This window comes from Patiria miniata, unplaced genomic scaffold, assembly GCF_015706575.1.
Source record: "Patiria miniata isolate m_02_andy unplaced genomic scaffold, ASM1570657v1 HiC_scaffold_8, whole genome shotgun sequence".
In the NCBI taxonomy this organism is placed as follows: Eukaryota; Metazoa; Echinodermata; class Asteroidea; order Valvatida; family Asterinidae; genus Patiria; species Patiria miniata.
Window position 1 is genome coordinate 8,309,889 of NW_024037075.1, and position 23,894 is coordinate 8,333,782.

The 23,894-nt window shown below is 38.6% G+C and overlaps 1 protein-coding gene across 1 annotated transcript in view; it reads right to left on the minus strand.

Annotated features, from left to right (window-relative positions):
• The window catches only part of LOC119719213 (cullin-2-like), a gene marked incomplete at its 5' end in the record, with an annotated part of 48,968 nt that extends 26,676 nt beyond the window's left edge, over window positions 1-22,292 (minus strand). The window contains 10 exon segments of the mRNA XM_038188583.1: window positions 685-813; window positions 1,180-1,242; window positions 2,259-2,366; window positions 2,839-2,873; window positions 3,974-4,063; window positions 4,954-5,116; window positions 6,224-6,334; window positions 18,531-18,627; window positions 19,430-19,512; window positions 22,187-22,292. Of these exon segments, the coding sequence (XP_038044511.1) occupies window positions 685-813; window positions 1,180-1,242; window positions 2,259-2,366; window positions 2,839-2,873; window positions 3,974-4,063; window positions 4,954-5,116; window positions 6,224-6,334; window positions 18,531-18,627; window positions 19,430-19,512; window positions 22,187-22,292 (985 nt within the window).
• Between the last annotated feature and the right edge of the window lie 1,602 nt (window positions 22,293-23,894).

A 23,894-nucleotide genomic window follows, 5' to 3' on the forward strand; every position in this document is an offset into this window, starting at 1 on the left:
ATCCATGGCAACAAGCCGTGCTACATATAACCAGGTAGCACGGCCACGGTCCATACCGCACTCCGCGTACTGCGCTTTTATAAGATGCGAGCGCCATTCCGTACAACACGCACGTGCAATAGGATAACCGTTGAAAAGTTTGTGTACAGCGTCTGTGTTCCATCTTTACCGTGCCTCAAGTTTGCGCTCGTGAAACACGGAAAATGTAGTGCGTCTGTGTCCCACATACTTCGGCCTCGTGGTATGTGGAACACGGACGCACTACATTATTCCGTGTTCCACTCGCACTCGCGGGATAATTAATAATGTCATGACTTCATCATGACATCATCAAATGTATGATTACTTAAAGTACATATAGGGGAAGGTTTAATTGTCATGTGGTGAGAAATCAATGGTTACCAATGTGTCAAACTCTGAAAGTGACATCACAACGACATCATCAGGTGATTTTGGTATGAATTTTTTGGCCAACTGTTACAGAGCACCTTAAAATTTGCCCCTGGGCTGAACAATCTTTCGTATCCAATTGTATATAAGTCTGATTGACATTGTTGATTTGAACTCTCTTGAAATATACATGAATTCAGATGTGAGCCTGATAGCTTAATAGTACAAGCACTTGCTGTCTGTTGCTATCATGCCATTGTATGTATATCTTAGAAATCTTCATGACCAACTTACCCGTTGGAAGACATCCTTGTCATCAATATATCTAAAGACTAAAATGGATTGTTGTAACTTGTCATCAATTTCAGATTCACTGACTCCCTTCGCACTCTTCTTCAGTAATGTATCACAGTATTTGGCTAACTAAATAAAGGAAAAAGCAAAGGCAAAGGCAAGGACAATATGCTATACTTCGAAATATAATGGAATTACCTCTTGTATGACAGAAAACATTTGATTATTAACTTAAATGTACATTGTACGGGCTCTTTGTGCAATTGTTTTTTTTTTCACACCATATCAGGTCTTGTTGCCAAACTAATAAGTTTAAAAATTAGGGACGGGGTAAAATGTCATGATTCCTAGTACTTTTTGAAAAAAAAGATTTAGATTTGTAAAAAAAAAATCATTTTTAAATATATATCTGTAATTTATTTGGTAAGATAATGCTTAACTCACAGAAAGGATGACATATTTTTTTTGGACAAGGAAGTAATGTAGTAGTCATACCAGTTCAGGTGATTTGCAAGGCTGTCTTGGGTGAGGTCTGTGGTTGACTATGGCAGCACATGCCTACAACAGAAAAAATAAGCTCATAATCACTTTATGAAATCCACCTGAATTTCACATGGATTTACGTAATGGTAAAAATCATTTGAGTAATAGAAAAATTGAACAATTTTTTTTAAATTATGTCTCAAGCAAATTTTCATCAAATACAACAATTAAACAACATGTATTTAATTAATTACTGAAGGAATAAGCACAGGCAGATATTTACTCTCCTCAATTCTATGTTAGAGCGACACTTTGTGCTTAACGTTTCTATATGAGGGTGATATAATCCATTAGGGTGAGAATTTGGTGTCACCAAATTGTTTTAACTACCATTTGGAGAAGGAAATTTGCTGTCGCAATAGTTGGGAAGACAGACCCTCTGATATGCAGTTTGGGGGGGGGGGGTACCGGTAGGATAAGGTCAAATTTAATTTAGGGGTCATTTATGCACAAGTCTATGGAAGTGTCGCCCTTTTATAGTATTCAGAAGAATTATTATTGCTGCCAGTGTTACACCCAACCTCTGAAGTCTGTGTAATATGAACATTGGAAGATTTAGGACTGTTTAGGGTTAATGACAGCCGCTAAATACACAACTTCTCCTGGAAATGTGCTAAACCACCATAGAATTATTTTCATAGAAAAACTGTCCACACACAAGTTTTCTGTATCTTTGCAGTTCTACAGAATTATAAATTTAAAGGCGAACACTTTAAACTAGTCCAAATGCCACAAATGAAACATGTATATCATTCGGAGCTCTGCTGTTACTTGCAACTGAAACATTTATAAATTTGTACACACACAAAATTAATATGTCTGAGTTCATCCGACATCCTGGTTTTTTTTAAGCTGATTTCTACTACAGCAAAAAAGTTTGATGAATAATTTCTTTTTTAAATCTTTGTAGTAGCTTACTTCTGTATGATTATAACTTTAATTCTGCACACAGATGGATTGTTGCAAATGTATGTCTGACACCGTATAACTCCCGAATGACAGAATATAGCGTGTAATGGGTTAAACATTACCTTATCCAAGGCCATGGAGAAGACTTTATCCTTGCCTAATGTCTCACATATCATCTTTGTATACTTGCTGTGTAAGGCCAAGATTGCATCCACAAATAGGGCATGGATCTATCACAATAAAAAGTCACAAACAGGACAGTACAAAGTATAAATGAAACTGGTTCACATAATAATTGAATGATGGAAACCCCCACATTCATGCGTCCTTATTGAAGGTTCCTCGTGAATCCCACAAATTCAACCGCTGAGCTGGGAACAATTTTGGGTATGTTCTAGGGTACCGGTATGTTCATGGTAAGCTGTTCTATGCATGTACCGAGTTTCATCATTTTTTGTCACTCGATAGCCGAGATCTTAGGGGGGCAGAATCCCCCCCCCCCCCCCCCGGCTGAGAGTTATTGTTACTGGAATGACATCAGTATTGAGATATAAACGGTTCTACTGGATTCAACCAAATTATTACTTTAGTAAGTCTCTTCTTATCAATGAAATATTGTATACATTTGTTTCTTTGATATTTGAAAGAATGCATGAAGCTGATTCTGACCATCACAAAAATATAAACGACTTTTTTACTTACATTTTCACCCTGTAGACTTGAAACAGCCTGCAACCCTGCACACAATATTGATTTTAAACAGAAAATACATGTTTGAGCATTTCTTTGGACAGCCATCAAAAGTAAGGCCTTTACAGTAAAGGTTATTTTGATTACATGCACAGACTATACAATTTGTCGTCAAAGGGTTAATCAATTAATTGGCAATAAAGCTGAAATACACGAACCAAAGTCCTGTAACCTAACCACAACTCCAACTGGTTTGTAAATGTGACGTCAACTTACATGTGAACCATTTCAACTTAAACCAGGCCTGGCGTACATGGAGTAGCACTACTGGAGCAGAGTTCGACCTTAACTTTTTTGTTCACTAGACAGCCAGGCTACTGAAACAGACTCTTAACAAGCCCGCAGGCATGTTCATTAGCCTGCATGTTTTTTCCTTTTATATTGTCTCATAAACAACTATGTGGCAATGTGCATACATGTAAAATGTGTATAGGGCCTGAAAGTTGACTTCTGGTGGGGCTTCAGGGAATTAACTCGATAAATTAACTCTTGGCCGGGACTTATTTATGTCGCATCTGCGACTTATTCTCTTGGGACTTATTAATTCGCGACAGCGACTTACTTATGTATTGAGTTAAGCCGTGAGTTAATATGTCCTTATTCATCACACCTTGAGAAAAATACACCCCTGTAATATTGGACTTGCCCCTTGAAAGAGAGAGACACACGTTATGAAAGAGAGGCACCTTAACCATGAAAGAGAAATGCACCGTCCTCCGTGAAAGAGCAACGCACTGCTGTGAAAAAGCAATGCACCACCGTGAAAGAGAAACATACAGCTGTGAAAGAGAAAGACATACCTGGCCCCAACAGGCTTCCGCAGGAACTGGATACAAAATACACAGAAACACCCTCCCCTGTACAAAGTTCAAGTAAACATTGACAACTCTTCTGCCAGCATTCATCATTGTGAAATGGAACCGAACTTTGTAGCACTCATGTAGCATCGAATAGGGCAAGACGAGGGGGTTGGGGTTCTCTGAAATATTGTTAAAATGCTGCAAAAGAGTGAAGCTTATCAAAACTACTAATTTCTAGTATAAGTACAATCTCTATAATTTTTATGTGAATAACTTGTGCGGCATACCTGTTTGTTTGATGTGTTCTTGGAGTTCATTGACCATGATGTGAAGTCCATTTACAACGGGTTTGAGCAACTTGTACATCCTAGAAAGGTCTTGTAGATAAATAAGAGCATAAAGAGTCAGGACATTTCACACACAAAAAAGAAGCAAAAAGTGTATTAAAAGGTATAAATGCATTTACGAATGCACACTATTAGATTTTGATTAATTCCAAAGATTAGTACATTCTTGCAACAGCAATTGCTAACACATCAAAATCATACTACAGCAATTCTCCTATTTGGGCTCAGTCAACCAGAATATGATAGGCTTAAGTTGATCGATTGGCTTAATTGGAGGGATGGTTAAAAGGATGGTCATAGAAAGGAAATCAGCAATAACGCTAGTTGACATTACCAATACTTGTAATGATCTAACCATTAAGTTGGGGAAGGTTTTATGACATTCTGACACATTTATAGTTGGGTATGAGGGGCTACTCAGAGTAGCAAATACTTACTAATAATTCTGAACCACTACAAACTTGTATTTCGGGTATTCAAAGTAAAGCCTTAATGCTGTTTTTTCCAACAAATCTGATGGATGATGCTCAGAGTCAGTTTGGAAAATTGGAAAATAAACAACATTAAGATTTTAAGATTTTACATGAAATGTAAAAAAAATACATGTATAAAATTATCTCTAATATTCTCAGGCAATTTACCTGTGGGAGAACGGTCAAACAAACGTACATAAATTACCAAATATGGCAATAATGCTGTGCTTTCCTTGTTACCTCCACATCCAGTTTTTCTTAAGAACATTGTTGGGTTTTTTCAAACATCTGAGTGCTTTCAAACATTTTTAAACAACTGGCAGAATCAATGTGTTTACAATACAGACTAAAAATTTACCAAAATGTCATTTAACATTTCCCAACTTCCTAGAAGGACCCATATGTAACATACATGTACATGTGTTTAACATCTTGTTGCCTGCATACCTGCTAGTACTTCATTGCGCACCATGTTTTTACATTCACCATGTAGGAAGACCATGTGATCAGCAACCATCCTCATTTGACATTCATGCATCACTTTGTTATAAGAGCTGGGATGTAAAAACTTCCGACTTCTAAAGTTTTCCTCCTGTAGTCTTTGGAGCACCTTGTGTCATGAAAAGGAATTTATTTCTAGGTATCAAATAACTGTCTATGATTCAATTAAAAAGAAAAATATCAACACAAGTATTTAAATGCATACATGTATATCATCCAATCAATTTGAGCGCACTTTGGCACCCATTGCAGCTCAACAGAAACATCGGCATCAGTGTTGGTCTGAAATAGTTTCACATTTTTTATTAAAGATGCATTATTCAGAAACATTTCATCATTTCAACATTGGATATGTGACAATGAGGGATAATGACGTCAACAGTATTTCACATGCAAATTAACACTTCCTGCTATGCACTCCATCAATAATCACATGACTGTCATTGGGGTACCTAAAATTGGGTGCATTCCTATTACATGGAGATGAGTTTGTGCATATTCAGTTTAAAAATGGCTCTTAGTGGCACGCAGCTTCAAATAGACACAGACTATGTTCAAGGATCGTTCTCAACAATGGGGGCAGGCGCGGTTCTACGGGGGGGCTAGGGGGGGCTGTAGCCCCCCAAAAATTTTGTCTAGCCCCCCAAAAATAAATTCCTTAAAAACAAAAAATTGCATTAGCAAAAAGAAGGATTGTGATGTACATGCGAACGGTCTCCTCCTAAAGAAATAGTCGTGACAAGGGTGCATTAGTTAATATAGTGTGAATGATTTTAGGATTTTATTGGCGCTCCCCATTGAAAATATGGCATGTGTCTGGAAAAAATAACCGGTCTACATTTCAGCACGCCTCCCTGAAAAAATTCTGGATCCACCGTGCTAGCCCCCCCAAAATATTGGTTCTAGAACCGCGCCTGAATGGGGGTATACATACACCATACATTGTGTTCATGTATCCCCCACTCTTTAACCAGGAAGAATGGCTATTGGATCATGCTCCCCCTCTTCCCCCCCCTCCCCTCCACCCCCAACACACGTTTTTGTGGTGAGAAACAAAAAGGTGGATTTTAAGGTACTTCCCAAACGTCCCAATAACCAAAAATGTATTCAATAGCACTGAAAAATAGAGGGGAAATCCACAAAAGATTGAAATGCTTAAAAGACAAACAAATATTTAATCAACAGCTCAAAGTGAAATGAGTATGTACTTGCCAACCTTTTCCATGTATTGTGAACAGTTGTAATTCTGCAGCAGATTGGCTGATTCTTTCCTGTAGTATTCCCCAGTCTCAGTTAAAAGCTTGCTCTCAAATAACTCTTGATATAACTGCATTAAAACAATTTAAACACATGAATTATTGTTAAGTTTAACAACGAAATTGACTGTATGGAGGGGGGATGTTAACCTGCAACCTCCAGGTTTCTGTATTTGTGTTCTACAACTGAGCTATCAGCCCTACCGATATGTAGTGGAGGGAGATGTGAACCTGCAACCTCCAGGTTTCTGTATTTGTGTTCTACAACTGAGCTATCCAGCCCTATGTAGTGGAGGAAGATGTGAACCTGCAACCTCCAGGTTTCTGTATTTGTGTTCTACAACTGAGCTATCATCCCTATGTAGTGGAGGAAGATGTGAACCTGCAACCTCCAGGTTTCTGTATTTGTGTTCTACAACTAAGCTATCAGCCCTATGTAGTGGAGGGAGATGTGAACCTGCAACCTCCAGGTTTCTGTATTTGTGTTCTACAACTGAGCTATCAGCCCTATGTAGTGGAGGGAGATGTGAACCTGCAACCTCCAGGTTTCTGTATTTGTGTTCTACAACTGAGCTATCAGCCCTATGTAGTGGAGGAAGATGTGAACCTGCAACCTCCAGGTTTCTGTATTTGTGTTCTACAACTAAGCTATCAGCCCTATGTAGTGGAGGGAGATGTGAACCTGCAACCTCCAGGTTTCTGTATTTGTGTTCTACAACTGAGCTATCAGCCCTATGTAGTGGAGGGAGATGTGAACCTGCAACCTCCAGGTTTCTGTATTTGTGTTCTACAACTGAGCTATCAGCCCTATGTAGTGGAGGGAGATGTGAACCTGCAACCTCCAGGTTTCTGTATTTGTGTTCTACAACTGAGCTATCATCCCTATGTTGTGGAGGAAGATGTGAACCTGCATCTCCAGGTTTCTGTATTTGTGTTCTTCAACTGAGCTATCAGCCCTATGTAGTGGAGGGAGATGTGAACCTGCAACCTCCAGGTTTCTGTATTTGTGTTCTACAACCGAGCTTTCCAGCCCCATGCTGGGGGTTTTCGTAATTCATTGACAATATCAATGTTCAAGGAAGCTAGTCAATTTCCCGTTGTAGTTTATGTGATTGTTGTCTTTCCGCATAGATGGGAAAAAGCCTTTGTTTTTCTTGTTGTTTTTTCCTTCTTCCTGTTGTTCTTCTATCTCAAATCCAATAGACTCTGTAAAAAAAAAAAATTCTGGAAGCACTTTTGACATAAAACAGTCATATTCCAATGAAACTTAAGTTCACACAAACAAAGACTCCATAGTGAAGTCATGTCTCAAAGAGTGATATCATGATGACATCATCAAATGTCATGTCACGTCATCCCAAATCCAAGTCATCCTAAGGGTGCATTTGTTAAAGTCTTTTATCAAGGTTACTATTAGTTCAATTGGGTTGAAACTTGGGATGTTCATAGACATCGATGTTATAGATAAAAAGTGAAGTGATGTCATCCTGTGATTTTTCAATTTTTTTTAAACCATTAAGCATTACATGTATATCACCAAAAGAACATGCTCAATTCCAGTTAACAGGTTCGTTAGGTCATAGATATTTGCGCAAGAATGTGACAAATGCGTGATATCATGATAACATCATCAAAATATTCCTACTAGGGCTAAATATTCCTACTGAGGTTAAGACAACTTGCTGTGAACAGTGAGCCATTACCAAGCATCTGTGTGCCACCTCGCGAAGCAGCCAATATCCCGTCTGACTTTGCCAACCGCAGTGACCCCTCCTGCTAAATCTGTGCCTTTGTGAAGCACGAGGAAGAGTCTGTCATTGTATGCACATCAGTAGAAAATGTGATCGGTAACACCAAGCTTCCTATCACAAGCAGAGAAACTTGGTCAGAAATCCAGTACTCTGAACGCCCAGACTGCACATCCACGCCCACCTCGTGCAGGGAACCTGCCCATCCAAAAAACTTACCAACATCAAAGATATCAAGCATTCCAAGTGGCCATTGGCAAGGACGGCTTGCTGATAGTCTGCCTTGACCAGCCCCTCTCACCAACTCGCAAAAGCATCATTGTTCCCTGCCAAGTGCTCTTTGGTCTCCTCACGGCACTCCATATCCAACTTAACCATCCAACTCATCACCAACTCCTCACCAACTCCTCACCGTGGTCAACAGGTCATTCTACGCTCTTGACATGGACAAAGCCATTGGCCAGGTAACATCCAGTTGTTACCACTGCGTTTCACTGCGCACAACCCGGCACACAATGATCAAGCAGTCAAGCGGGGGCTCAGCCGGTGCAGTGGCAATTTTGAAGTAAGGCTCTAGCAAAGACCACATTAAAAAAATCTGACCCTGGTTCCATGGTTCAATAAATTTACAAAAGGCAAAACCAATTCTGTGTGCACTCTGGAAAATGAGCCACCTCAATGAAAATGGCATAACTCCTGACCACAGCCAATAATTAAAAAAATTCAAAATTCCTGTAAAAGAAAAGGTTAATAACTATTCGTATGAAACACTCAATTTTTTTTCTCAATATACTCTATTTGCCACCACAAAATATGGTGACCTTGGGTCCAGATCACTGCATGCTAGACCACATCATGCATTTCATACAGCAGTACAAGACACAACCATTCAAGCAAAAAGCGGAGGTCCTAAACAATTTTGTGTTGCTTGCCTTAACAACGATACTACTTCTGAATTAATTGATGCCTCTGATGCTACAAATACAAAGAAACAAATTAAATTTGCTGTATGCCGACTAGAATCTTATGCAAAGTATGCTGGCACTTCTGTGGAAGAAGTACATGTAGCTTACGGAATTTCGAGGAGCATTATCAGGCACGCAACTGGGAATTTAGAAAAAACAAGGACATTCTAAACCACACAAGACTTTGTACAGTGTTTTTTCAATTTGTAATGGCATTCCTGAGAAATAAAAACGAGGAAGGCGGATCCGAGGAAAAGTTGCATGCCTGATTATATACAAAGAAGTCACATGCAAGCAATCCGTTATGGTCTTCATTGCCACTCTCTCTTGACAAAGGATTTGGACATAACCAAAAACGATACTTGTAAAGAGAGCAACAGGGTCTAGAACGCCACAATAAGGGAGCGTCTCATAAGTCGGGAACGTTCGCGGTCCAATGGAACATTACGTAGGAACGTCAGGCGTTCCAAGGGGAACGTGCCGTGTTCCCGATGGAACGCGGGTGCGTTCCACGGCTTGAAAGGAACGCACCGAGCTGCGGTCCAGCTAGAACGGGGAGGGAACACCGTGTTCCCGGCAGAACGCTGCACGGATGGGTATTCGCTCTCGGGTATACGTGAGTACATCCGTGCAGCAGGACCTGGAGTCAGAGTTTAGTTTCAAACGTGGAATTTGTCTGACAAAAAGTACATCGTCAATAGTAAGCTCTGCTTTTATCTTTTTCTATTTTTATTTCGTAAAAGTATCGCATAGTACCATGACAAAACATACAGGCCCTCTCGTTCATTTTATCAGCGGGGCCGTTTTCGAGATGAAGGCTATATTGTTTGGAAATGATTTGTTTATAATTCAAAATCCTTCACTCTTTCTACGCTGTTTTGTCGGGTGATTTTAGTAAACCTATTACGTACTAGTGTCAAAGACACTTTTTGTTCCTGCATGCATACTACAAACATGCGCCCTGTATTAATTATAAACGTGAATACACAATCACCGTAGCGATGTAAAAGTTCAAGGTGAAATTTCACCAGAGAACTTCACATTTTCCGTAACAACAGCCACTGTGTTTCGTAATCAATTATATTTAACAGAAATTCACTTAACATATTTCGAAATCCCCATACCCCTTCTCTATCTACGATTTTTGGGGGGAGATTTCCCTTAATCTAGTACGCATTATCAGAGTATTATTAAACAAAATATTGTTCTTGCAAAAGTATACTTTGACGTGAATACACACTCACCACAGCGTAGCGATTGCAAGTGATGTGAGGTTCGGGGCTACCGACATTTCACCACAGAAACGATATTTACATCATTAGATTTACCAAGATTCCATCCGCATTAACAATCACTCGTACCTTGTGTTGAACTATTTACCCAAACCATCACAGAAATTTCATAATCACGTCCAAATATTATATGTAAATCCTCAAAAACAGGCAAAACCTACCGTTCAGTGACGCACGGTTTGCCAGAGATCGCGACGCCATTTTTCCTGAAACTGGGCCATCGTATACACGCTATGCTAGGAACGCTCTGCTGGAACGCGCAATAGAACGCGTGTTCCTGACCGTTCCGCTGGGATTTTGCCGTTCCAACGGAACTGTCCCGTGTTCCCAATGGAACGCCGGAGCATTCCAGTTCAGGAACACGCCGTTCCAATGAGAACTTTCCGAGCGTTCCAACTTATGAGACGCTCCCTAAGCTTTAGCAAGGGGAAAAGGCTGTGCTCGATTCAAGGAAGCAGTATCTTGGAGAAGATATGGCAAAGATCTTAGATTCACTGGACATCAGAACACCTGACATCCTTCAGAACAAGGTATTTGTTGATATCCTGATTTATTTTGCAAATAGAGGCAGAGAAAATATCTGCAATATGAAGGCTTCTGACTTTGTTCTTGATGGTGATGAACAAGACCTCTGTTACATTGTTCATCGTGATACATTGACTAAATCCAGATGCGAAAATGAAGATGAAGGCTTCAGCAGCCGTATGTATGAGATACTCGGGTCTACCGGTAGTATGTGTCCAGTCACAAAATTAATTTTCTGGCCCTACAAAGGGGTCCTCAAGCCCATGCACCCTCGGATGGAACGCCGTGGTACACAAATGCACCATTAGGAGTTAATACAGCCATTCCATGTAAGGGTCATACCAAACTCAAACATTGAAGTGAAAGGAATAAATTTTTGTCAGTTATATTTGATAAGAGGAATATTGAAACCATCTAAATCTCAAAAGATTTTTTAAAATAAATCATTTGAATTAAAATTTCAGCCTCCTGAACATGGATGAATTTTGTGGGCGAAACGGAGGGTCAGGGGTATAAATCACAAACTGAGGAAGTAATTGAAGCTCATTCATAAGATTGTGCTTTATCTGCATACATTTGGTAGCTATTCCAGTCTATTTGATAAAACATTGAGAATTTTTCAAAATGTCTTCAGTATTTTTCCACTATTTCATCGTGAAAACACCCTCAAAAATATGTCACGCGAGTCACAAAAAAAGATTACTTAATAACTAGAGAGGGATTCAGCTAGTGTTTGATATTTGTAAATGAAATAGTGGTGGTCTAGCAATAAAAGTATGAATATTCTTATTTGCTCTACATTCCTTGTAGAAAAAACTATCTCAAGAATGTCACGCGAGTCACACATGATGTATGTCACGCGAGTCACCAGGGGTGGATCCAGGAAATTTCGCAGGGGGGGGGGTTCATCAGCCAAAAAATTTGAAAATGTACACACGTTTTTTTCTCTAAACACTCGCTTCCGTAAAATAAAAAACTGGGGGGGGGGGACGGGGGGTGGGGGGGGGCTGGTACCAATTTCAATCGGGGGCACTGTTCAAATTCGACGATTATTAACACATTACAGAATGGTGTACCGTATTTTGAACAGGCGGACATTAGACCAGTATAATGTTTTTGGGGGTGTCACAGGGGGGGGGGGGGGCAGTTCGGCTTATTCTTCAGGAATTTGTATGAGAATTTTTGTTTTGACAGAGCTGGGGGGGGGGGGGTTGACCCCCCAAAAAAACCCTCTGGATCCGCGCCTGGTCACAAGCCAGGAATGTTTCATTTACATGTAATACAAAGAAACAATGCCATAGGCCCTATTAAATTATAGAATTCGAATTAAGTCTTTAAAAGCATTAGTTATGTAACAAGAAATTGAATCAGTTTTTTACAAATGTATATACAGTCGAGTCTCGTTAATACAAATTCGTTCGGACCTACATGTAGCCAAATTGTTTGTTATATCAGAATTTTGTACTAAGAGGAACATCAGTCCCATTCATTGTGCACATAAATGCACAGTCGGGACTAAGGCTTTATGTTTGTTATAACCAGAATTTTGTATTAACAGAGTTTGTACAAACGAGATTCGAATGTACTGTATACATTCCGATACAACTGCATCATTAATTGCAGCTCGATCTTACCATTTAAGGAAACTGTGACTCTACATGACCAAGAATTACAACTGTTTTCCTGAAATAATCACCCGTGGATTGATGACATCACTTCGTAACTAAAATTCCAAAACATTTTTTTCTCTCTATGTCATTGTTAAGGATATTGTGTTTAAACCAGATTTCCACCCCCAACATTTGCCAAAGTAAAGGGATAAATAGCAGTTTTCACACTCTTTCATAAGGTATTCACAGGTAAATCATTTTTATTAATATAATATTATGATTTGATTCGTTATACTAAAATTACAGTTATAATGTGAAAGTGAAAAGCTACTGTGTCACGCGAGTCACGCATTTGTGTCACGCGAGTCACATTTTCTTCAGGCCATTTCTTACAACAAGGGATATTTGGCACAATACAACTTATGCATGTATTGGGTGAGGGTATTAAGTTCTAAGTTCTGTAAGAATAATTTTTAGGGTAGATCCATAGGAAAAGCTATTTGAATCAAGGGATGTCAAAAATCCCTTTTTCTATCCTGTCATGCGAGTCACGTCAAAGAAACTGTGATACATGAAAAAATAGCGATTTTAAAGTAATCATATAAAGACTAAACCATACATTCACAATGCCCTGACTCAAATACATGCTAATTTGAGTTGAATAAATGCCAGGTTAACAACAATAATGCATTAAAACTTTACATTTTGTTCAAATGTCACGCGAGTCACCATGGAATGGATGGGAAATACAATGAAAACCATCTCCGAGAATGCTGGTTGCTCAAAGAAGATACGAATCACAGTTTGAGAGCAACAACATGCACCTTACTTGCTGAAGCAGGATTTTCAAACCGTCATATAATGTCATCGACTGGTCATCAGTCCGAGCCATTACAAAAGCATTATTCCAGGACCAGCTACAAGGAAAAAACCCTGATGAGTTTCGTGCTTGCTGATCAGATGCAAGAGAAAGCTCCCGAGCCAGAGGAACAACACAATGACGCCAACTTGGGCAATATCTCAGATAATCTCCCCACAAATTCTCAAGAATAACTGGTTCTTAGTGAATCAAATTTTAACATTCTTCTGTGTAGCATTTTTATTTTCAAGGACCTGTCAACTTTTTAAAAAAAGTAGTTCTAAAGCTAGCTTCCTCTTCATCATGAAATGAACCTGCCTTTGAAGTGGATGCAGTTACTAACTGAACTTGCTTTTTAAGAACTTCAGATTGCCAATGTTTTTACTTTTAAACCTTTTGTTTAATTTTGAACAAGCTGAAAAATAAAGCAGTGGCAGTATTGTAGTTGAGTACTTATTTTCCGAGTACCGAGTACTGCCGAGTACTTAGGTTGCTGAGTACGAGTACTTGTACTTCCGAGTACGAGTACTTGTACTTCCGAGTACAAGTACAGGTCTCCGAGTACAAGTAGTTGTACTTACGAGTACGAGTACTTGCACTTCCGAAGTATGAGTTCGAGTATTTGTAGTCCGAGTACGAGTACAAGTACTTATATTTCCAATACAGGTACGAGTTGGCCTACTAGTGCATTGTGCTTGAAGCCGAAAATTATCTGTACTTGTGATACAAACTAGGGATCGTCTTTTTAAGCATTTTTCAATTATTTGAAATTAATATTTAATTTGTGGTAACGTACATGTACTACGCATATAGTCTGCTTCCTTGACGTGACAATCTAGATCCTAGGCCTGTGTTTATGTCTGTGGGACTAACGCTGGAACCAGACTAGGGGCTGTTTTTCAAACCCTGGCTTAAGCTTGTCTCTTTCTCCATTCATGCAGGTTGGCAATGGGGCAGGGCCAGGATAGGGAGGTGAAACCGGGGTTCATAAAACAGCCCTGCTCCAATCACCCAAGTTAATCCAACGACCATTTTGAGAAACACCTCTGCGTTTCATGTACATGATTGGCCATTGTGCCCACATATGCCGAATGGGTTCTTGTCAGACCAATATACAGACCCCCTCACAGCTAGCTGTAACATGTACATGTAATTGTGTTTGTCCGGACGTGCACAGAGGAAAGTCAGGAAACTTTGATTTCTCTGCTAGCCAATCAACCATTTCAAACTGAAAGTATCGATACAATAAGGCCGTGGTAAGTCAAGCTATACCATTTTGTTCCGAGTACTGCTATTCGAGTACGAGTACCTTGATGATTGAGTACATTTTTGACACGTACCATCATGTCCAGAACAAGTACTCTGACATTCAAGTACGAGTACGAGTACTCTTAAAAAGTACTCAAGTAGTACTTGAGTACGAGTACAAGTACCACAACACTGAGTGGTGGATGCCAGAAATAAATCTTGCAAATTGTGTATATATTCTTATAGTTATATCCTCCAATCAAAATATGACAAGGATCTACTTAGATATTATTGTCATAGTCTTTCAATTGTTGGTTCAAACCAAGTGGAGTCACAGGGAATTTTGAATAGGTTTCTAGGATTTGTCAGCATGATCATTGAACGTTTTATTAATGAGGGTTCTGACATCCACATCAATCAATTAACCCTAACTCCCTAGGATTTTGCACACCCATTTGGTTACTGTGCACAAGTACGGCAGTGTCTCTACCCAAAAAATACAAAGCGTTTTACAAGATGTTCTTGCCACCTGCTTCTCATCGTTTTTTATTCAAGATTTAAAAGATTTTTTTTTTTAAAGGATGGTGTGTATACTGATATATGAGGTGTAGTGTTTTCATATTTATTTTTATTGCACCTTTTGAATAAGTTGAGATATTTTTCGTTTTCATTATTTTATACTTCACTTTATATTTTGAAAACCACTTTTGATATTGGTGCCATTTAATGTCTGTGTTGTTTGTTTTAACCCTACCCCTCCTGAATCCATGAAAATCCACACCCCTGTTTTGGAGTATTTTGGTGGATTCAGGATACCTCCATATTGACAAGGGGATTTTGATGGATTCAGGATTGTAAGCCTAGCGGTACTGCAGGATTTGGATGGATTCGACATACCTCCATACTGAGCAGTCACCAACACTGGAATTTTGCGCATGATACAATAGGTATTTTTGGCGAATTCAGGATACTTTTTAGTAAAAGTGCTCAAGGGATTAGGGTTAACACACAGGAAGCAGAATGTCATGTTTTCTTAATCGTAATGAATAAAAACATTAACTAGAGCTATGTCTGCTTATGAACAGAACATACCGCTTTTCCGCACTTGTTGTTAATTTACATATTAAATATAAAAATCAGGCAAAAGGTTGCGTGATGTGGGGAACTTGAATAAGTTCAACGAAATCCCAAAATTTACTTACGCAAAAAAACTTTTAACATTGACATTAACAACCATAAACTCTCACGTGAGGGATTTCTTCAAACTTGTAGTCCAATTTCAAGACACCTCTATTTTTCTATTTTTTCTGCTAAATATCATGATGCTATCATTTTTCACATGATTTTCCACATATACAACGCAGTTCTATTAGGGTAACCGTGCCGTTAAGTAACTTCATGAATTTGCAGCGCATCAATACTGAGGCTTGGCAAAACTACTTTGTCATATCTGGGGAAAAGGTAGCCATTTGGGATCTCTTATATGTCCTCATAACTATCCAGTCACTTCTATGCTTTAGAAAATTTTATTTCAGTAAGGATATGAACATGTAAATAGAATCCCATAATACACTTAACAAATAAAAACAAGTCAGGTGTGTTTACAAACACAAATGCCCCGCAACCGTAACTGTTCCCATGACATGACGCCACTCTTTTAACAGCAACTTGCATGTACGTACCTGAGTCACATGGAACTTTCATTGACATCATTATTGTTTTCTGTAGGTTATATATGAATTAATCCCTATGATCTCAGAATAAATATAATGTATTTTTTTGGCTTTTCTGATGGACAGTTATTGTATGTGATTTAAAAGAGTGAGTGAATGTGAAGGGATCATGTACAAACAAGCTGAATTAAAAAAACAAGTCAGGTGTGTTTACAAACACAAATGCCCCGCAACCGTGACTGCTCCCATGACATAACACCACTCTTTTAACATCAACTTACATGTACCTTGGTCACATGGAACGTTCATTGACAGCATTAGTGTCTTCTGTAGGTTTTATATGAATTAATCCCTAATCCCTATAATCTCAGAATACATGTAAATACATGATTTCTATTGTTTTAGCCACTGTGAACTTGACCCTTGACCTTTTGGCCCCAAATTCAATAGGCTTCTTAGGATTACCAAGAACAATCCACAAACCAAATTTGAAGTTCACATGTAAAGTATTTCTCAAGTTATCCCGCTGACAAAATTTCTTTTGTTTTAGCCGCTGTGACCTTGGCCCTTGACCTTTCGGCCCCCAATGCAATAGACTTCTTAGGATTGCCAAGAACAATACACAAACCAAATTTGAAGTTCACATGTTCACACTTGAGCATAGACGAGAACAATTGAGCATTGCATTTGTGAAATCTCTCAAGAACTCAAAACTTGAGAGTCTAGTTCCGCAAACAAGGTCAACATCTGGCTACAATCTGAGGAACTCAACAAAATTAACTCAACTCAAGTGCAATACCTCCAGATTTAAGAACAGTCCTGTGCCACATCTGATCAATCTTTTGAATACAACTCAATAGATATCTATTTATTTTGTCAATGACAATTTTGCGGCACTGCAAAGCAATGAAATTCAAAGTGTTTAGTCCTACTCTTCCAGTATTTTTATTTTTTTTAAATCTTTTGATATCTCTTTTTACTAATAACATTTTTTTAACTGAACGTATAACTACATATTTTCATAATTGTATTGTTGGCTCGCTCTTCTTAATTGTTTTTGTGTCTAACGCTGTGTGCTAATTTTTGGTCGTTTTATGCTAAGACTATTCTACTTTTTATGTAAATTGAACAAATGTATTGTTTTCCCTAATTCAGCCTTTGGCTGCGATGGAAAATGTTTTTAATAAACCAAGAATAATAATTTTAAAAAATAATAATAATGTAAAGTATTTCTAAAGTTATCACGCTGACAAAAATTCTTTTGTTTTAGCCACTGTGACCTTGGCCCTTGACCTTTCGGCCCCAAATGCAATAGGCTTCTTAGGATTACCAAGAACAATCCACAAACCAAATTTGAAGTTCATATGTTAAGTATTTCTCAAGTTATTGCGCTTACAAGTTTTCTATTGTTTTAGCCACTGTGACCTTGACCCATGACCTTTCCGTCCCAAATGCAATAGGCTTAGATTTTAAAGAACAATCCACAAACCAAATTTGAAGTTCATATGTTAAGTATCCCAAGTTATCTTGCTGACAAGATTTTTCCGAACACACACACACCCACACACCCACAAGCACTTAGCATACAGGGTTTATGGGGCACCACTACTGTTCGACCCTTATCCCCTTCTTTTGTTCTTCTTTGTCTCCTTAGAAATCTCAAAACCCATAACGTTAGGGCTATGGGGGGTACTTCAATTTCTAAAGACAGACTTGCGGGGTACCATTGTCCCTATTGTTGCCCTTTGTTCCCAGTACCCCATAAGTGCCAATATGTTAGAACACACACAGTCGTGTTCAAACCGTTGATCGTGGACGTCCTACTGTCCCTTTTTGTTTGTACTTTTTAGGAAGACTCCCATTGGTTTTGTACACGACCCCAATCGCGGACGTTTGCTTGGAATCGAGGACGATATTGTTCTCTTTTGTTCTCTGTTATTTTCCTCCACGGTTTGAATAGATGAACACGTTCTTACCCACGCTCCTACCCACACACCCACCCACCGAAGGACAAAGCGAAAACAGTATGCCCCTTCAGCTTCGCCGCGGGGCATAAAAATTGAAAATGTACCAAAATATGGAATAAATATATTACCCAGCTGCCATATAGGATTTATTGAAATTCGGCACCCTACCCCCACCCCCCCCCCCCATCCCCCCCCCCCCCCCCCCAAAAAAAAACATCTAAACTCTCCTTCACCCTCAAGCCATCTGACTCGATGTATAGGATAACAAGATCACCCACAAACCCACCCACACTGAAGGACCAGGCAGAAACAGCATACCCTTCGGCTTCGCCCGTGGGGCATACAAATTGAATGTCATAAATCAGTCAAACTTTGCTTACCTGCACTTGGTCCTTTTGCCTGTAGCGCTCCACATCAACGAGTGAGTTAATGACACCATGAAGTACAGCCTGATTGGTGTCTTCACCACACCGATCTCTGTTCAAAATAATTCAAGAGCACTTTAAAATAGCACAATGAACTCAACAATCAGATATTTGACTTGAATTAATAGATAACATGTCATTGTATACAATCCAGTCTGCAGAAGAGGTGTTTTAATAAATTAATAATAATCAAACTATCATTTTCAAACTATCCATTTTCACATGACTTAAAACGTTGATAAAATATGGAAATTGCCAACCACATGGTCAAGGACCACTCGAGGTGGTAACTACAACAAGACATAAAGAAGCAAGTTAGAGAGACAGAGTACATGTAGAGTACTTTGCTGTACAAGCTCATAAAAGACAAACAGTGCAGAGTAGAGCTGGTGAAGGTACACAATGGAGAAATGAGAGTCCACTTGATACCATGCTGAGGTGGTACCTGTAAAACAAGGATGTAACAGAATGGCGTATACGCAGAGTGCGGTATGGACCATGAATCTTGACTCACAGTATAAATATAGAACGTGTGTATCGAAGTGTGTGTCAAAATCTGAAATGCGAGTCTTATGATGCTTGAAGAGAGACGAGTTGTTCTCAATTCATCCGGCAAGGAGTTCCACAGATGAAATACAAGGCTGGCAAATGCAGTCTCCATATGTTGCCAAATGTCTCTTTATATGAGAAGACATGAATTGATGAAATGGTCGAGCTGTAATGGCATGCCACAAGTTGACGTAATATGTATTTTAGCACCTCAACAACAATCTGTCAGGTTCTGAATCTTTATTGGCGGAGTTGTCACATGGTATTTGAAAAAGTACTGTACTAATGGTTGCTGTTGCACATACCTGTGAATTTCTCGAAGCAACAACTCATGAAGATTCTTCTTCAATGGTTTGATCATTAGTCGCTTCCATGTATCAAGAGCTAACTGTTTAGGAGAAACAAGGCAAGAAAGAATGAGGCACACAAAACTCAATGTTACAGGGAGAAAAAATGCTATTAAAATGAACAACTGAATATCAATTAATAAGATGCACTTGGACAAAGAATACTTCAAATGTAGCATTTGTGAAAAACTACCAGCCCATTAGCATTTTTCAAGTTCAGTTACAATCATACATTGCAGAAAGCAATAGGCCAATAATTTCTTCACTTGACATCCATTGAATTTTCCAGTTAATTCAGAAAGAGGTAGTGAGTAATTGCAAAATGTCATATTGAACAATGTAGAGAACCTGAATGGGAATGCTAGAATGCCCATCAATGAAGTGGATGTTACAATCACCCAGAGAAGAAACAAGTTTTGCAGAAGGGGAAAAGTTTACATGGTTTACAAACCACAAGTGAAGACAAGGGGGGAACTAAATCAAAAATCTGGCTAGAACAACAATAATTCAATAACAATAACATAATTGGTCAGGTCAAATGATACGCAAAACGTACAGTGTGCATTGTCTATATATAATAAGACACAAATTCAAATTAAAGTCACAATAATCAAATTTTGGTAAACTTTCAAAATAATAAATCAGCGGAGAATATCAACACTCAAATTAAACCTTTCAAAAACATCTGCTTTCTTCAAGGCAAATACATACCTACCAGTAGTATAATACAAATACAACATTCTTCTACTTAAAACTGTCAGGTTTCTCGATAAAAAGAATGTAGAGCCAAATTAATAACAAATTGAAATATTACTCTTTGTTGATTTGTATAGAGCTAGGTACTGGTTATGATTTCCATTTGCGGATGCTTTTGTTATTAAAACGAGCCTACCCCTAGCCAACGTTCATTTAGTCCCGAGTCCGCAGAAAAACAGCAGCCAGTGACCACTAAGAACATCCGTCTCATATGTCACAGTCCACCACATTTGTAGAAAAACTGGCTCTCACTCGGAGTCCTCCAGGCAGGCTGGGGAATTCAATTGCTGGCCTTATTGGGTGATTTCACTGACCCTCTAGTGTGTCACCTCACTAGTTGTCCATGGTCACAAGAGACTCTTTTTTTTCTCTCCATGACAAGCAATTTGTCCTTTCCATGTGCCCCTTACAAGCAGAAACGTATTGGAGAACACAAATCTCCAAAAGTAGCAAATAAAACACATAGGATGGAAGGGAAATGTACAATTTACACCATCCAATCAAAATCAGCTGCAGGGCAATAATTTTTGCTAGCAAATGATCAATACTTCTGCTGTACAGTGAATTACATGTAGATTAAAAACCTGTAGAGGAAATGCGTACTGTTCTCTCGTACAGTTGTGAGTTGTTGTAGTGTGAAAAGCCCAAGGTCTGAAGTGCTCAAGTATATAATGAAGCTATGCCTATACAAGGGGTCTTTGGGAAAGCACTACGTGTAAAGAAAAAGAACTCAATGAAAAAATTTAGGTATACATTTTGTAATTTGAAAACTTAGAAAATGTGGACCTGCATTGGTTGCAATGACTTGACAATGACAAAGATGCCAAGCCCCACCTGCTCACATGTACATGTAAATTGACCTCCAATTCCATCAGGTTTGAAGGTATACAGGATTTCTTGCACAGTTGAGTGAGTCGTTCTTGAGACTCCATTGCAGTGGACTACTGAAGATATGACATTTCCCAGAATGTGGCACTGACTTTCACAGAAAGTTTGTTCCTGGATTATTTTATAGCCATCAACGTTGGGGGGGGGGGGGGAATTAGGTTTTGGTGTTCAGCTACAGCAAGAATAGACACCCCTTTATGTCCACCACTATTATGCACAGAAGCTAAGGTTGTTTTGTGTTGTTGGTTGCAACACTTGGGGAAAAAGGAGCTTTGGGCTACTTCAAAAGGGACACATGGTAGGCATGAAGGCAGTGAGGTATTTTGAGGTACTATACCCCTTCCCCTCAGAATAGGTTAACAGTACTTAAACTACAGGGTGTTCCAATAAACATTGTGCATGAAGGAATCGCTGATTTTCTCTAAAGTTGGTCAAACTAGCTAATCAAATTCTATAGCATTTTCAAGCCTATGGTCTTGTTTATAATTGGTGGGAAAAAATCCAGAAATACACAGATGCAAACCAGAGATATCTTTGATTTGATAAGGCTATGTTGGTTCATGGGCTGAATCATGCGCTAATGTCTTTTACACACATTTTTGTGCGCGTGAGGCATTCACTTCAGTATTCTATATACATGTACAAGCAAATACTAAGTATGGAAATTACATTGTGCAGGTCAAAAAACATAGCCTTACCAATTCAAAGATCCCTCTGGTTTGCATCAGTGGATTTTCTTATTTTTTCACCAATTATAAATAAGACCATAGGCTTAAAAACGCTCAAACAAAATTTGATAGCTAGTCTGACCAACTTTTGAAAAAAACAGCGATTTCTTGATGTACACTGTTTATTGGGACACCCTGTAGGTATTTCAGAGTTTAGCATACTGCTACATATAGATTGTGGGCATATCACACCAACCCAACCTCCGCAATCTCCTGCATACGGCACTGCATGGAGGATGAACTGCTTTGGTGATTATTTTCAGCTAGTTTTTGCACATATTTGCTGATATGCAAATGTAGATAAACAGATGTGAGTCATTTTCTGGAATGCAACATACATTACCTCACCAATGTCCATGAGTTGTTCTTCACCAGTGTCTAATGAGTAGCCAAACGTTCGGTCTGCTTCACTCATTTTTTGCCTTTTGATAAACTGCTGGTTTAGGTAACTGGATAAACAAGAAAAAATATATATTATACACACACAAATGCCCCGCAACCATAGCTGTACCCATGACATGACACCACCCCTTTAACATCAAGTTTTCTCAGAGCAACCCAGGCCAAATGGAACATTCATTCATATCACACTTGTTTTGTAATTGGAGGTAATGATGATGTTTTGTTATTGGAGGTAATGATGATGTTTTGTTATTGGAGGTAATAATGATGTTATTTTATATTGGACTAAAAGCTGTAAGAAGGCGAACATACGTGATTTTCAAGGTAGGAACATATACTTCATCATTTTGGAAGATTTTTATTTCAACACTTGGACAACGTGAATGTTCCACGTGCGCCATTTTGTTTGCTTTTTTGCATGACATCTGAAACAGAAATATTCATAAAACTTTAAGCAAAACCACTGCTTGGGAAAGATCTACTTGTTACACTATTGTTACATAACATATACTGCAGAATATAACAGATGGTATTGTGCAGTTTTGTCATCATAGACAAAGTATTTACTTGGGGAAAAAAGTCAAATGTGACACCTTTTTGATGAGTTTTTTTATTTTTTTTTATATTATATTTGTCCTTATTGATACAAAATGCCGGGGGGGGGGGTTTCCAGTTGGTGGAATTTATTTTTTTTACATTTTGTGTGTGTACGAAAACAAACGTTTGTTGTAATTCAGTTTTTTATGTGGTTATTCACGTGTTTTATTAATATTTTTATTCCTCATTTATTTTTATAAGATTCAAACTGAGAACACCGTTTACCAACATTTTGTTTTTTAATTAGGCTTTCATCAGACAGTTTTCGTTAGATGTGGTCCCAAACCGAAAAAACAATACATTTCATAGTTAATTATAAAGCTAAAGATATGGTGCTCGGTGTTCACATAGTTATGTGGTTATCACTTAATAGAATTCAATAATAAAGGCCAAAAATATAGGATCATGAATATTCAAAATTATAACTAGCTGGCTTGACGGAATTAAAGAACAGATTGAGCGCAGAGCCCTGCAAATTTGATAGCCATCGCGTGCAGTTAAGCGGTTAAGCTGTCTGGGTCTTTGTTAACACAAGTATTCATGGTATTCCCACCTGTACGGGCCGTCAAGAGTTTGGCTGAGTTGTTCATCCTTCTCTCTAGGATCCATGCATTATAAGGTAACTTTAGTTATCCTGATGACACCATTTGGTGTCTAAAATGACCTTGGAATCCTAAGAACAACTCATTATTAACTTTCAAGTCAGGTTGATAGGCTAAGTTTTTCTTCAGACATGTTGGGAAAACTAGTTCTACTACATTAACTGTAACAATCTTGACCTTTGGCCTTTGGCCTGGGTTTCAAAAATCAAAACTCCAAAGTGACAGGATTCTGGGGATCCCCAGACTAACCCACCTACATGTTCTAAGTGTCAAGTTGATAAATGACAATCTTTCTTGATTTGTACCAGGAAAACCATTTCTATTGTTTTAACTATAATGGCCTTGGCCTTTGTCTAATGGGTTCCAAACTCATTAAGCTTGTTTCACCAGCAAACTACCTATCAAGTTTCATGACTACATCAAGTGGATGGTATCACTATGAAACCCAAA